The sequence below is a fragment of the Podarcis bocagei genome (assembly GCF_964188305.1).
Source record: "Podarcis bocagei genome assembly, chromosome: 4".
In the NCBI taxonomy this organism is placed as follows: Eukaryota; Metazoa; Chordata; class Lepidosauria; order Squamata; family Lacertidae; genus Podarcis; species Podarcis bocagei.
The window spans coordinates 60,615,994-60,632,774 of NC_138128.1; the positions used below are offsets into that span (position 1 = coordinate 60,615,994).

The 16,781-nt window shown below is 44.4% G+C and overlaps 1 protein-coding gene across 1 annotated transcript in view; it reads left to right on the forward strand.

Moving 5' to 3' along the window:
- Positions 1-302: 302 nt before the first annotated feature.
- Positions 303-16,781, forward strand: part of PTPRE (protein tyrosine phosphatase receptor type E) — a 162,181-nt gene continuing 145,702 nt past the window's right edge. The window contains exon 1 of the mRNA XM_081192911.1: positions 303-355. Coding sequence (XP_081049037.1) covers positions 311-355 — 45 coding nt within the window. The 5' untranslated portion in view covers positions 303-310. The remainder of the gene's footprint in view (positions 356-16,781) is intronic.

The following is a 16,781-nucleotide window of genomic DNA, read 5'->3' on the forward strand; positions in this document are numbered from 1 at the left end:
CAAGGCTCCAAATTGCCGGGGGGAGGAATCAGAATTCAAGGAAATAAGATAAGACCAAAAGATGCTATCACTTATTCATCGTTAGCATGGTGAAAGGGAATCCCCTAATTATTGCTCCCACCACTTACATTTGTGAAAGACAAATTAAGATGGATAGTGGTGGGTTGTCAAGTTCTTTCAAGTCAAATTGACTTATGGTATGACTACAAGTCTCATAAGTTGCCACCTTGGTTAAACCAGATTTAAAATAAAAATAAAAATAGATCTCTGATCACAGTGTATTTTAAATATTTCCTTGCGGTTGATATAAATGAACAGAAAAAAGAGCTGTCCTTACAATCAACTCAATTCAAAGGTGAGCATGTAACAGGTATGTTTGCTTCTCTCCCCTGCCTTTTGCTTTCAGTACCTTTTCAGGTTCCAGCCCTGTACTTTATGCAGCCCTGTCTGTACTTTATGTTAGCAGATTTTTTGTGTGGTTTATTTGGACAGGATTATATTGTTTTATTCTTAAATATTTAATGTGGGTTTTTTGTATGTATTTTTCTGCTCCTATGTGTAGAAATAGACCGTGAAAGATATGTCAGCTCTAAAAGAAAAAGCGATTCTGGCTGTGAAGCACTCAGAGGCTGCTTGGTTGATTAATCCTCTGCCTTTTAACAAATTAGGCAACAAATTTAACAAAGTTAGTTCATTTGCATGTTACTAGAACTTCAGTACAGATAATTATTGAGAAACACCTTATAATTCAATATAGGCTGTAGTTGTTAATTACCTGCCCTTCACCACAGGGTCCCGGGACAGGTCACAAAAATGTAAAATGCAACATTAGAAGCATTTAAAAGCAAATTACAATCACAACTGCAGTGGATCCTAAAAATATGTATCTCAAAAGTCAAAGGAAAGAGGCGTGTCTTCAGACGAAAGCTGTAAAATGAAGATGCCAGGTGCACCTCTGTGGAGGGAAATCTACAACTTAGGGCTGCCACAAAGAATGTGCTCTCCTGGGCCACCCACACCCTGAGCTTCTGAGGGTGGTGAAACTATCAAGAGGTTCCCCTCTGCTGAACTTGAGAGGGTCTGCAGGGAAGGAGGCAGTTTTTCAGATATACAGTGGTACCTCGGGTTAAGTACTTAATTTGTCCAAGAGGTCCGTTCTTAACCTGGAACTGTTCTTAACCTGAAGACCAGTTTAGCTAATGGGGCCTCCTGCTGCCGCCGCGCCACCAGAGCACGATGTCTGTTCTCATCCTGAAGCAAAGTTCTTAACCTGAGGTACTATTTCTGGGTTAGCGGAGTCTGTAACCTGAAGCGTATGTAACCCGAGGTACCACTGTATAGCAACACTGTTTGCATAAGGAAGAGTCATCTTAAATAGTTTCTTTTAAAATTCCCTATAATTTATTATGCCAAATTAAAAATAGCTTCGCATTTACCCTTAACAGATATGCTATCAATTATGATTTCCCCTCAATGATTCAAACTGGGCTCCATAGATTAATCAACCAAAAGTTAGCTGATTAATCAACTGATTTAATCTTGCAGAACTAAAAAAGATCATTTCCCATGATACAAATTCCTCAGCTTGTTAGCCCCAAGTTGAACTGCTTGTTGGGGAGACCATGGCATTTACCAAGCAAGGTGAACATAGGTAGGAAAAGTCCAATAAATACATCACTTGTAATACAGTCATGGGTCATGGCTATTGTGTGTGTTAATGGTGCCGTGACTCCGATGCCCAGTAACGACTCAGCAGAAGAAGGGCCAATGAAATCAGGAGATCCAGTAACATCCCACATAGGTCTAGGGTCTGCCACCACTGAGCTTGACCCCGCAACCAGGAACCTTGTGAACCTGATGCCATCAAACCAAGATTCCCGGTGACTGCAGCTCCCATGTCAGAGCCCACTAAGGGACTGCATCCTTCCTGCAAAGGGCCTCATGTGCCACTGAGTCAGCAGGCAGCAGGCCCAACAACAACAGAGAAGTGATAGAGTGGCATCTTGATGCCAGGGGTCTGTCCCTTTAAGAATCTCCATTCTCCAGCAAGAGGGTGCATTGCAGCCTGAGAGAGATAGTCAGTCCAGGGGCCAAGTAAGAGCTCAGTCAGCTACCAGCTCTAGGCAAGGCAAGTTGCCTCTTCTCTGGGATTTGTCCAGGGTACTGAAAATCCTTGTTTTCTCAGTCTAGGTCAGGCATAGGCAAACTCCAGCCCTCCAGAAGTTTGGGACTACAATTCCCATCATCCCTGGCCACTGGTCCTGTTAACTAGGGATGATGGGAATTGTAGTCCCAAACATCTGGAGGGCCGGAGTTTGCCTTGCCTGGTCTAGGTCTTGGCCAGCTAATTTGTTACACTTCCTCTACCAGTTAATCCCTTTCACTTGCTACCTGTTAGGGAAACTAAGGGGAAATGTGAGTGCCTGCAGGCCAAGTTGGAAACGAGCCCATTAAGTGAAACAGTAAGATGGGTTTACTCCTTGCATGGCGTGCAAGTTAAGGCCTGGTTCCTTAACATGCAATTTCCAAACCTTGTGTCCATGTGTAAATCTGTCAATCTTCGTTCTTCACTTAGATCAGGATGGGAATCTTCAGGCTTGGGGTCTGAATGTGGCCCTTCAGGCTGCACTACGTGGCCCTCAGGACATGCCCCAGACATGCCCCCTCTCGCCAGGACGCTTCTCTCACCAGCCCTGCCCTGCACCCTCCTCACATGCTTTTGCCTGGCTGGAATGTGTCCTGATAAAGGCCTCTTGCTTGTCTGGATGGAGAATGTGTTTGTGGTGTTTTGCAAGCGGAAACCTCCAGCTTTTGTTTGGCTGCAAAAGATACGCCACATCTGTTGCTCTACTACACTTGACTTTTGGCACAGGCCACCACTAGCATGTGATCCCTGGAAGCTCCCCCACCAAGTAATATGGGTCTTGGGCTGGAAAACATTCCCCACCCCATCTTAAACCAAAGGGTTTTTTTCTTTTTTAAAAAGCAACCTAGATTAGCTGTCATCAGCCGATACATAATTACTATTTGACATGACTGCACACAGTCACTTGACGTGTCATTGCTATTTTGCATGATGATAACGCAGACTTCGATTCCACAAACAGCTCGATCCTTCAAGTAAAAATTGATAGCATGTGTGACAGGGATGTCATCTGAAATATTTATTGAACTCCAAAAGTAAGCAGGTAAAATATGTAAACAAGCAGTGACTAGTTGCTTCACTGGAAATGGTACAAGTTGCCCACGATCACTGATTAATCTGCTGTTCTCTCTGTCACGGTTTGCCTGACATTGTCACAGATAACCAAGGTCACGTATCATTAGTCTAGAAAGGACCAGCTTTCTGCTCTTCAGCATCTCTGTTGGGTTCTTTGCTTGTTTCAAGGGGCTGCCTTTTCCTGTAGTCTAAAGGAGATGTCATAAAATCGTATTAGCACCTTTCCTAGTAGAGCTCTTAAGGAAAAGTGATTTGATTGGGTGAAAGGGCATGGGGGGGCGGGAAGAAGGGTTAATTCCCTTCCCCCTACTATGATCCATTGCTTGGAAGTAAAGAAAAAAGCATTGGGAGACCCAGTCAAAGATGTTCTGTGTCACGTAGAGTTTGACTCAAATATTTTTCTTCTTTATTTTTATTTAATTAATATATATATAAACTGCATTCAGAGAATTCCTGAAATTGAATATAAAATATAATATGGTTCATAAAGCTGTGTTGAAACTTTTTTAAAAAAAAATGATTGAAAGGGGTGCAAACATTGTCATGGAATTTCTAGTATAATGCATTGTGAAGGATTGCAGAGTCAAAGCAGGAACATTTTCTAACTTAGGAAACAAACAAAAAAAAACCATAAAGATTTTTTTTAAAAAAAAACAACAAAATCATGCTCAGGTTTATTATAGGCCCTTTATGACACTCTTTGACGTCGCTGCAATTAGGGTATCGTGCAATTCAATGAACCTTCTCCAGTGGTTTCTTTAGCACTGGAAATTGCCTTATAGCTAAACACACAGCAGGCATCTGTGCTTTGCTTGAATTTCCATCACAGGCATTGATTGCCTCTTGGTTTCTTTCAAGGAAAATTGGATGGACTGATTTATAAAATTTTGTGGTAGCAGATACATCACACCTGGCTATGCTCAGCTCAGGTAGGTCTTTGAATGCAGTTGACATTCTGGCAAGATATTTCAGCAGTTTGCAGCTCAGAACTACAGAATATGATCACCGTAATTCAACCACCGTGGGAATAAGCCCATTTAATTCAATGAGAGTTATTTCCCAAGTACACATTAATGGTTTGGACCACTGGTTGAAGAACTGTAGGACTCATGGGAATCTACCATATATGGAGTCCATTGGTCCATCTTCCTCAGTATTATCTCCAGTGACTGGCAGTGGCCCTCCAAGGTTTCAGATATTGGACATTCCCAGTTCTACCTGGGAATTTCAGAGCCTGAACATGGTACCTTTTCCATGTGCAACAGATGCACTGCCACTGAGCTACGACCTTCAAAACTGCTGTATGAGTTCATTCTATGTCCTTAAATTTATGTGTTCGGTTCCTAATCCCTCTGATAACACAATGCTCTCACCATACATTTGGCAGCTGTAGCAGATGACATGGTGGAGCAGGCCTGTCCATCTGACCTAGTTGGCCATGCCGCTGCTGTTTATTACTAAAAGGAGCAAGACAACAATGAGATTGGAATAAGGGGTTGGAAGAGATGATCTCCAAGATCCCTTCCAACTCAATGATTCTATCAGTTCTGACGGTCAGAACAGAGATAATTGCACTGTAACAAGTGTACCAATTATAATTTTTATTTATTATTATAAAAAATATTTGTTATGAAGCAAACGCATGGGAGTACTGTAAAATCTTTCCTAGGGTAATCTTAGTGAAATACCCATTTTGTGCATAATGCTTATAGAAAAAATCTTCTGCCCATGCAATCCTATGCATTCTTACTCAGAAATAAGTCCTGTTGAGTTCAGTGGGAAGAAGAAGAAGAAGAAGAAGAAGAAGAAGAAGAAGAAGAAGAAGAAGAGGAGGAGGAGGAGGAGGAGGAGGAGGAGGAGGAGGAGGAGGAGGAGGAGGAGGAGTTTGGATCTCATATCCCGCTTTATCACTACCCTAAGGAGTCTCCAAGCAGCTAACAATCTCCTTTTCCCTTCCTCCCCCACACAAACACTCCGTGAGGTTTCTCACAGAAACTCCTCAGTAGGTAGGAGTTTTGCAGCGTAGACGGAGACTGAGCAGAAGAACAGGAAGTTTGGTTTTGTTAAGGTTTCTTAAGACAATAATCACTTGAACAAACACAAAGAATGCAACAAATTATAAAGTGCTTCATTCTTTTGCCTAGGATAGTATATTACAGTGTGGCAAGAGTGTGTTCTTCTGTAAACCAAAAGGATTGTGCTGCCCTCTTGTGTTCCTTTCTTTAAATAGCTTTTTTAAAATGTTGAATATTGCAACCCGGTTTGTATAAAGATGGCAAAACCTTGATCACAGTGCAAAAAAGGAAACAAAGAAGTACAAGTGGTTTTGATTAACCCAGATAAGGTATGTCCCACACTTGAGCCTCTTTCAATGCTATTAAATACAGGCTATGCCACCAGGCATTAAATCCTAATGGTAGAGCTCCTGGCAATAAGCTTGCCAGCTTTATTTCCTGGCACTACTAAACAACAGAGTTCAGCAAGGAAGCTTCCCCTATAATTAATCTTCATATCAGAAAAAGCTTTACCTGCTAATTTTCTCCATGTGAGGAGATGTGCTCAAAATGGCACAAGAACCCACAAAGAAGGTGACAACCCAAGTATCATTCATATATATATATATATATATATGCAGGTTTTGGTGTCTTCGGGTGTCTTCCCGTGTAAGAGTTGGGGTGTCTAGGCGACGTTTCGACGAGGTCTCACTCGTCATCTTCAGGCTGGTGCTTTCGGCTTCTTGTTACTAGAACAGAGCAGGATCTCAGTGTTTGAGTTCCTATAAATACTGTTGAGGGGGTGTGGTGTATAGCCTCCAACGTTCTGGGCAGAGAGGAAGTTCCCAGGTTAGTGTGCCTTTTCTTCTTTTGTTCATTAATTACTTGAGGGATATCTTGAGTGATTTCTTGAGTGATATTCTGAGTACCACTTAGGAGGGTCATTAGGTGTGGATTAGTTGCTAAAGCTTTCGTGTCTTGACCTCTTGAGCTTGTGAAGAGTTTTTCTGAGAAGATGGCTGTACTGCAAATAGTTGTGCTCTGGCTTGGCTTCGTGTATAGGGGCGAGCTGTGGTTTTGTGCCCTGTGCCAGCCAGATCTGTGTAGGGATTGCAGGGGGGTGCAGCATCCGGAGGTGCCACTATGGTTTGGCTACTGGATGGTGTCTGTAATTTATCTGTGGAGAGGGTCTGGGTTTGGGTCTGGTGTGGTTGATTGGAGATGGCGTTCTGTGTGCCTCTGGTTCTGGTGTCGGTTTTTGTGGGGAGGGCTAATTTCCAGATGTCTGGCAGGCGGGACGTGTCGTCACGCTTGTTCATGTTGTGAGGGTGTTTCTCTATCTCGATGGCTTCCATGATTATTCTCTTGTGGTGATGTTCCATGTTAAAGAGCAATTTGGAATCTGCAAAATTAATTTCGTGTCCTGTTTCTTTCATGTGTTGGTAAAGAGAGGAAGTTTTTTCTTCTTTTTTGACGGCATTCTTGTGTTCTGCGATACGTGCATTTATTCGTCTGTTTGTTTGTCCAATGTACGTGGCTGGGCAGACTTTGCAGGGTATTTCATAGACCCCTTGGTTTTCTAACTGGATTTTATCTTTGGGGTTTCTGAGGATATTGGCTATTTTTTGGTTGGTGCAAAAGGCTGTTTTGATATTGTGTTTAAAACCAAGACACAGAAGAAAACAATGGCATGGCCCTCCTTCCTTATATCAAGGGCACTACAGATAAAATTAGCAAAATCCTCCATAAACACAATATCAAAACAGCCTTTTGCACCAACCAAAAAATAGCCAATATCCTCAGAAACCCCAAAGATAAAATCCAGTTAGAAAACCAAGGGGTCTATGAAATACCCTGCAAAGTCTGCCCAGCCACGTACATTGGACAAACAAACAGACGAATAAATGCACGTATCGCAGAACACAAGAATGCCGTCAAAAAAGAAGAAAAAACTTCCTCTCTTTACCAACACATGAAAGAAACAGGACACGAAATTAATTTTGCAGATTCCAAATTGCTCTTTAACATGGAACATCACCACAAGAGAATAATCATGGAAGCCATCGAGATAGAGAAACACCCTCACAACATGAACAAGCGTGACGACACGTCCCGCCTGCCAGACATCTGGAAATTAGCCCTCCCCACAAAAACCGACACCAGAACCAGAGGCACACAGAACGCCATCTCCAATCAACCACACCAGACCCAAACCCAGACCCTCTCCACAGATAAATTACAGACACCATCCAGTAGCCAAACCATAGTGGCACCTCCGGATGCTGCACCCCCCTGCAATCCCTACACAGATCTGGCTGGCACAGGGCACAAAACCACAGCTCGCCCCTATACACGAAGCCAAGCCAGAGCACAACTATTTGCAGTACAGCCATCTTCTCAGAAAAACTCTTCACAAGCTCAAGAGGTCAAGACACGAAAGCTTTAGCAACTAATCCACACCTAATGACCCTCCTAAGTGGTACTCAGAATATCACTCAAGAAATCACTCAAGATATCCCTCAAGTAATTAATGAACAAAAGAAGAAAAGGCACACTAACCTGGGAACTTCCTCTCTGCCCAGAACGTTGGAGGCTATACACCACACCCCCTCAACAGTATTTATAGGAACTCAAACACTGAGATCCTGCTCTGTTCTAGTAACAAGAAGCCGAAAGCACCAGCCTGAAGATGACGAGTGAGACCTCGTCGAAACGTCGCCTAGACACCCCAACTCTTACACGGGAAGACACCCGAAGACACCAAAACCTGCATTCCTGTACCCGTGAAAATCTACGAAAGCATATATATATATATATATATATATATATATATATACACACACATACACACACACACACATACACTGTGTGTGTGTGTGTGTGTGTGTGTGTGTGTGTGTGTATAGCTTTCGGTGTTGGAGCAGGTAATAACTTTTAAAAGAGATCTGCAATATCAGACTAGGTGCAAAGTCTTATTTCAGTAACGTTAGGTTCCGGAAAGTTCTGAAGAGTAGACAAAATTATAAGCTCTGCCCTTCCATTCTGCCCCTGACATTGGCACAGGGTGGCGAGGGGCAAAGGAGAACAGGGTTCCTGCACTTTGAATAGTTGGGGCAGAATTTCAGCAGAACATCAGCGTGGATGGCTTTAAAAGAAGATTAGAATAATTCATATAGAATAAGACTACCAACTGCTACTAGCCACAGTGGCTATGCCTCTGAATGCCAGTTGTTGGGAACCTCAGGCGGGCAGAGTGCACTTATGTCCTGCTTACGGGCATCCCACAAGCATCCGGTTGGCCATTTAAGAACAGGATGCTGGATTATATATGTGGTCCTGTTATAATGTGTGGATAATATGCCTGCCAGCAGGACACTTAGAAAGCCAGGCAATAGTTATCTGTCTCAGGTTGATAGTGGCTCACAAGCCAGAGCAGGATGGGGCAATGATGTCCATCTCGCTTCGCAATGCAGAGGTTGCTGCTGGTAACTGAGAAGGGGAGGTAGCAGGGATGTCCGCGACCGGTGGATCCAATCTGATGTTCCCAGCACTGCACATGCACCATGCCAGCCTCTCCGCTGTCTCACCCCTCTCCTCCTCAATTTCGGAAGCTAGGTGAACAATGTCACCCTACTCTGCCCTTCCTAGCACAACTGTCTAAGGCATATCAACAACTTTTGCACTTTACTCAGTCCCCACCAGAAACTTCTGGGCATGGTTTCTGTTTATTCAGGCGTTCAAGATAATAAGAATCTTTTAGTTAGCATTGGCAGTTCTGTTAACATCTCATCTGTCTTTGAAGCAAACTTGCATCTGAGCTCACATTCTGAATGATAGCTGGATCTAGCTGGCTGGAAATGCTGACCTATGCAGGTGAAAATAATGAACGTGAATGTCAAGGAGGCTGGTTTCTTACCAACTTCCTCAGGTAATACAGATGCGTGTCTCATGCTCAAGTAAGCAGCAACCAATATAAATATCTGTGTGTAAAATTGATCCCATCTTATTTTTTTGTTAAGCACTGTGCTGTAGCATCTGTTGGTATTTTTGTGGGCACCCAGTGAAATAGTTTTACATGCTTCTCTCTTAAGTAGTTTAGATTCCAGTTGGTGATGCAAGATATTATTGTAAGACGAAGGTCACTAGAAAATCTTTAGCTAGGAGTGTTCTTTAGCAAATTCAGAAAGGGCACGCAGTGATGCCTGATAAATACAGCCAAATGGTTGCCAAGCAACCACCAGTGTATGCGCTACTCAGAAACAGGATGAAGGGCCTACGTGAGAAGGAACCTCCATTATGATGTCAGACATCAGGCCGAAACCTTGTTGCCACACCCCTTGTCCCCCAATTTCTGCCAATTTCAGCATCAGTGCTAATGGCTGGGCCTTTTTCAATCCTGGCAAGAGCTTCTGCCCAGATACTAGGGCTGCTAACTATTCAGCTGGACTCTGCAGTTGCAACATGCATCAAGACGGCATTAGCCGCTGATAACGTTTGTCTCTCTGCCATGAGGGCCTTCATCTGTAAAGCTGGCAACTTTATGGGAAACCTGGGAATCTAGATAGCAGAAACTGGGGCCCTTGAAAGGATTTTTTCTTTGGAGGAGAAGGGAAGGATTTCTAGTTTGGGGTGGAAGAAAGGAATGTAATCAACATGCTGAGCAAATACCGTGCTTTTGTGCTTGTGATATACACACAATGATTAGGTACATGACAACCAATGAATTGCCAGCACAATGGTGTATACATGGTACAACAGCAACAATCTGCAGCCTGATCTGCCATCAATTCTTGAAGCCCTTATCATTGTTGCCTTGTCTCCTGGTGGGACAAGAAAGAGACCATTTTCGCCTATAGCTCCTAAATTATTTCTCCCCCCCAAGGAAGGGCTCACCTGGCTCCTCCCTTGCCTCTTTCAAATAGGCTCTTCAGAACTTTTTTAGATTCATTCTAGGCTGGTCTATTAGGCAGTGCGCCTCCAACCTCGGTCTGCCCTTAGTCAGCTCCTCACATGATTGCCTTCTTTGTTATAAGCAGGCTAGGGGTTGGCACTGCCCTCCAGCTTCCTGCTCCGTAGTCTCACTGTTGGCATTTGCAGAACTCAGCAGTGAGGAGAATTGTGACAAAGCCAGAATGAAGTGATTCTGCCTGTCTGGTTCTGGCACCACCGACCATTGGTCTCCTTGCATTCCACCCTACCACTCCCAATGGGCAGCGGCTACAACATGAGACATTAGTGATAGATGTCTATCCATATAGTTTTTATTACAGAGATGTAACAGTTGAGTGTTATCAGCATAGTTATAGAATACAAACCTTCTTTTTGCATTGTATTTCTTGTGTACCACTTTGAGACTATTGTGGTTAGATAGTATATAAATTGCTTAGATTAAATGCAATGAATGAATGAATGGCAGCATTGCACCCCAAATCCCTGGATGTCAGGACTGGAGTCAGGAATAGGTTAGCAATAAAACAATAAATCACCCGAGGCCAGTGAAGTTAACTATTTCTTTTTGTTTCCTTTATTCAAAGGAAGCAAAGTGACTTCAGCAACTCTTTCTATGAGGTCTTGCCCCAATAAAGCAGTTGTGAAGACTGAAGGTCCCTGACTTCCCGCTAGAACTCCTGCTCTCCAGGGTGTTTCCCACGCATTCTCAGGCTGCGTCTGTGCACAATCAACCTCAGCTCTGCCTATTTCATTTCTCTACATGTTCTAGGAGACCAGGGGGGAAGGGAGCTGGTCACTGCAGGAGGGGTAGACTCCCTGGATTGTTCAGCAGCTTTCCCCACTCCTCTTCTGACCCCACTCCACTCCAGCCCCTGCTTCTGCTTCTGCCTCAGAGTCTGAACGGTGCTCTGCCGCAGACTCTTCCTGTTCACTAAGCCCTGTCGCCTCTTCTGCTTCTGACACCTCCTCCTCCCAGTCTCCTCCCTCTGACCACGCATCATTGTCCCACCACCAATCGCCTGGCTCTAAGCCTTCTTCCCTGGAGGTTCCCTGGGGGATTTGCTGGCTGGTGCCTCCCACTACTCCTGTGGATCCAGCCAGTCCATGACACTGGATGATCACTCACAATGGTTACATATAGATGTGAAATGCATGGAGAACATGATGGATGACTGTGGGACAGTTTCCCCAAAGCCTGGACTTGGTCCTGGTAGTTTATTTATTAATTCTTATTCTTATTTATTAAATTTGTATACCGCCCTATACCTGCAGGTCTCAGGGTAGTTACAGCATAAAAACACAATATAAAAACACAAAATTATATGATAAAAACAAAAACAACCCAATAAAAGGCTACCAGGAGCGACTCCCTCCCCCTCCACACCCCAAAGACACACAGTCTTTGCCATCTTCTGGATCCTGTTTCATCCAGCTTGCTAACTTGGATCTGGGTCTTCCAGCTTCTCCTTAAGGCGGGAGAACGCAGGGCGCAGGGACTCGGGGCATTTCAAGAACACTTTGTACATGATTAGAATCATAGAGTTGGATTAACACTGCCCTCTTCCTGATGTAAAGCTTCGTGTGAGACATCGGGGTCATGATGTCATTGGCCAAGTCTCTGGACAGGACAAAGCAGGACAAACCAATCGGTGCAATGGTGGTGTCATACTGGTTGGGGCTAACTCTGGTCCTTTTGGATCTGGTTCATTGTCAGCATGATGACGTCGGTCCCTTCGTGAAAGCACTGTGAGGCTGCCAGGTACCCGGTCCTTTTGAAGGTGAACCTCAAGGCGCTCATGACTTTGATGATGTTGAAGGCCGCCCAGCTGATGCTGTAGCCCAGCATTTGCAAATAGGTGGGCTTGCAGGCGGCATTCGCTTTCATGGCAATGTTATCCTGCTTCAGATCCTGCTTGATCTCGTCGACGCACTGAGGGATGTATCTTGCCTTGTCCTCCTTGTGGTTGCGGATGCTGTGCACCAGGTCCTGGAGGTTCTTGCTGAACATGCGGTCCATACTGCCTTTCACCATCTGGCTGGGAAGAAGAGGCAGCGGTGGTGAGGGGGGAGCGAGGAGTGGCTGGGAGGGCGGTGCTCCTCTTGGAGGAGAGCAGAGCAGAGGCAGGCCCAGGTGGCGGTGAAGGTGCCTCACATGCCTCCTTCCCACCCCTCATGCTTAGTATCTGCTCAGTAGGATACACTGTAAGACTGCGGTTCCAGCTTCAAACCCACAGAGCCAACCCAAGAAGATACTGTACTATGCACAACTGAAAGCTGCTGAGAGAAGTACTCTAGGCAGCCAGTGTGGTGTAGTGGATAGAATGTCAGTCTAGGGCCTGGGAAATCACGGTTCAAATCCCCATTCAGTCATGAAACTCACTGGGTGACCTTGGGCCAGTCACAGCCTCTTAATCAGGGGTCAGCAAACTTTTTCAGCAGGGGGCTAGTCTACTGTCCCTCAGACCTTGTGGGGGCCTCGACTATATTTTGAAGAAGAAGAAGAAATGCCCCACAAATAACCCAGAGATGCATTTTAAATAAAAGCACACATTCTACTCATGTAAAAACATGCTGATTCCTGGACTGTCTGCGGGCCAAATTGAGAAGGCGATTGGGCCGGCTCTGGCTCCCGGGCCTTAGTTTGCCTACCGACGGATTAAGGACTCAGCTACATTAGTCAAGGAACTGCATTTTGAATGTGTTATAAAAATGCAACACCAGATGGTGCCAGAGAGCAAAAAGAAATTTCTAAGCAATTTTCTATAGTGATTTTCCCCCTTTTCTTATAACAATTTAATTTCTGACTTATTTATAGCATTTTCCCCCTGCCCCCTGTGTATAGAGAATTAACAGCGCTGCATACCTCCTGCACACCAATACAAGTCATTAACCAGGGCAACCAGAACCTTTTCAGTGCCTAAACCAGGTCAGAAGTGAGATTCAAATGGGTCTAGACAATCAGTTTCTTTTGCGTATGCCTGGGGCTGGCCAGCTAATATAATCTGATCAAGCACCTTTGCAACTAGGCAAAATCCACTTCTGGATTCGGAAAGGGCTTCTTGAGGAAGGGGTGCTCCTCCACCTCCCTCACGAACAGTCGCACCTCCTGTTGCTGACTTCTCCCAGATACTCAGTCAGTGGGCACGAGAGTCTTAACCTCAAAGTTGTGGGTTCAAGCCCCACACAGGGCAAAAGATTGCTGTATTGCAGGGCGTAGATGACCCTCATGGTCCCTTCCAACTCTACAGATCTAAGTGTGCAATGATACTACCCATGTGCGCACACTGTTGAGCCTGGGCCTATGATGCCTTCCATTGTTCATTCCCCCTCATGGGAGATGCATGTGTTTCCCCTTCCTCAAGCATTCCTTCAGAAGTGACTTGCTGTTTTCACTTCCTCCTTGTAATGTGCAAATTGACCTCCTATTATCATATTTGTTAGGTATGATTAATAGTTATTTTGCTTCATTTGGATGCTAAACGCTTTAAGAGAAGTGAGTGCATCACCATCCCTATTTATGTAACACATACTTCAGTCTTGCCTGGGGCTCTGAGAATCTGTGGCAATAAATAGCTCATCCTATTATTGTCAAGCTTCCTGTCTTGCTAGTACATCTTACATTCCCTTTAACAGAGGCCATGGCTGACTTTCTGAGAAGGCTTTTCTCACTTCACACAGCTATACAGTACCGCACCTACCTGGTGATGGTATATAATATACTTCTGTTATACAAACATCGCACAATATTATCCGGTAAAATAATGAATCATATTCCTATATTTGTAAAGTTCTCAGTCTAGTACAATGTTTCTCAAACTTGGGTCTCCAGCTGTTTTTGGACTACAACTCCCATCATTCCTAGCTAGCAGAACCAGTGGTCGAGGATGATGGGAATTGTAGTCCAACAACAGCTGGAGACCCAAGTTTGGGAAATCCTGGTGCCCTCCAAACGTTTTGGATTAAAACTCTCATCAGCCTCAGTTTTTATTTTGCCCTTGGGCCTTCTAAATTCTGTTTCAGCTTTTAACCCTGCTTTGCTGATCTTTATTCTCTGCTCTCTGTTTCCTTGGTCTGTTCCTCCAGATCTTTCCTGATATTGTTTTAATGCTGCATTTTATCTCATTGTCATGTATTATAGAATTGTTATTCTGTTATGCTGTTAGCCCCACAAAGGACTTTGAGTTGTCATGGGGTGGTCTATAAACGTGCCTATCCATTAACCACTATCTTTTTATTTCCTCCAATTCTTTCTGCAACATATTGAAGACCCCTGTCTGACTTAAGCAGCAGATCAGATCAGCTCTGTTCAAAGCATAACCTTTTTTGTGGATGGTAAAAGCAGGCTCCTCCTAATCTATTTCTAGCATGTCATAGATTAGAACCTGATGCAAAAAGCTTCAGAAATAAAATCAGTTCTTATTTCTAGAATGTAGGTCAGCTTACAGCAAGATGCAAATGACCATCTTCAGAGTGCAATGCTTCCTGATCCTTGGTCTGCAAAATCATCTCATTTTGGTCACAGGATGTGGAGCCCAAGAAAACATCTTCATGGGCTTTCCAGACTGGCTCTCATTCCTGACCAGAGCAGACTACTCCTATAATCACGTAGACAGAGCTGTGCTCAAAACTGACAAGCATGCCTCTTCCTTTTACTAAATTACTCCCTCTGCTCTTCAGATAACATAAGCACTTGATTTTATTTCTGCACTGTATCAAGCTGACACTGCAAGCTTTATATATATTTATATATATATATTCTATTTCACCTAAGGGAAAACTGTCAGTGCTCATTTTCACTAAAAGGATGAAACTGCCGTATGCAACTCCATTCATTTTTGGAGCAGGCTGGTTTCCAGGGGCCAGACCAATTTCTTTGTGTGATACCAGGCTTGAAGACATTTGGAGGCTTGTCTTGCTGCTTCCGCTTCTCTGGAAAGAGAATAAGCAAACTTTCTTTGGAACAAGACAGGATGGCGGTATAGAAGTAGCCCACAAAACTCTCCTAGTTCTGGTCTCTGTTTCGCATAACTATCATAGTGAACTCTGAAAGTACACTGAAATGTGTTTTGTAAATGTCAAGGGCACTTCCTGGCCAAAGGAATGCACACGGCAGAGTGTTAACTCTGTATTGTCAAAGAACACAGTCACTTCTTCAGCTCTGGAGACCTACACACACCAATCTAGCATCTAGGCAGCTATTCCCAGATCTGTGCTCTATGGAGCAGTCACAGCAACTTGGGACCACTCCACCAGTTTTATGTCCCTGCCCCAAATGGGCAGCATTCATGTAGCTGGAGACTACACCGACATGGAAGTTGCTTCTACTCCCCGCTTCAGTTCTCGCCTGGTTCTGGGAAACAGTGGAGAAGCACCCGGCCCTTCACTTGCCTGGCCTGCCTCTTCCTCCGGCTCTGAAGCTCCCCCTGCCTCTGATTCTCGCTTCCTGGCTGGTAAAGTAAAGGTAAAGGGACCCCTGACCATTAGGTCCAGTCAAGGCCGACTCTGGGGTTGCGGTGCTCATCTCGCTTTATTGGCCAAGGGAGCCGGTGTACAGCTTCAGGGTCATGGGGCCAGCATGACTAAGCCGCTTCTGGCGAACCAGAGCAGTGCACGGAAACACCGTTTACCTTCCTGCCAGAGCGGTACCTATTTATCTACTTGCACTTTGATGTGCTTTTGAACTGCTAGGTTGGCAGGAGCAGGGACCAAGCAATGGGAGCTCATCCTGTCGCGGGGATTCGAACCGCCGACCTTTTGATCGGCAAGTCCTAGGCTCTGTGGTTTAACCCACAGCGCCAACCGCGTCTCCTGGCTGGTACAGGTCCCCAAAGACTACTTTTCACCTCTCTGGAGTCAGACTCCAGGCCGGCTTGCCCCGGTGCAGATGAAGCTTTGATAGAGGAGGAAGAAAAATGTTGCCTTGTTCATCTGCTCCTTTCTCCAGCCGTTCCTGAATTGTGAGTCTCTAGACTGAAAGTTGTTCTGGAAGCTGAACATAGATCTCCCCACATTTCTGAAAGACAGGTGGTGTTGGCAATTCTAATTGCCAACAATGGTTGCTTTCGAACAAGATAAATTCTTTTGTTTTCAAAATCAGTCTCCTGCTGGATTCTCTCCCACTTACGCACTTCCTCATCATTCTTGCATGTTATTTAAAGTGGTGCAGAAGAAAACAGAAAAGATGTCCTTGACTTACCTGTCTCTCATTTGGAAAGATTTGGAAATGCCTTATTAGGCTTTAAACATCTCATGAATAAGTGAGTGGTGGTGGGGAAATAAGATTTACAGACAATGAAAAAACTTAGATGTACCATAGAGATGTCTATGATGCCCGTTTAGAATGGATGTGAGTTGCAGATAACAGTAGCCCTGCCTAGAAATCTTCTGACCCGGGTTAATGCAAACAGAAACCCTTGCTACTTATGTGACAATGAATGCCAGATGGATAAGAATTCTGAATGTCAAAATTCACAGAAAAATCCTATGACCAAAAGCTTTATTGGGATGTCATTGCTTGAGCAAAAAGCACTTGCCCCTTTAAACAAAATAGTGTTTGGATTTTCCATACAGTGGTGCTGTGACCATTCGCAAAACAACCAGCATCCTCCACTCATCCA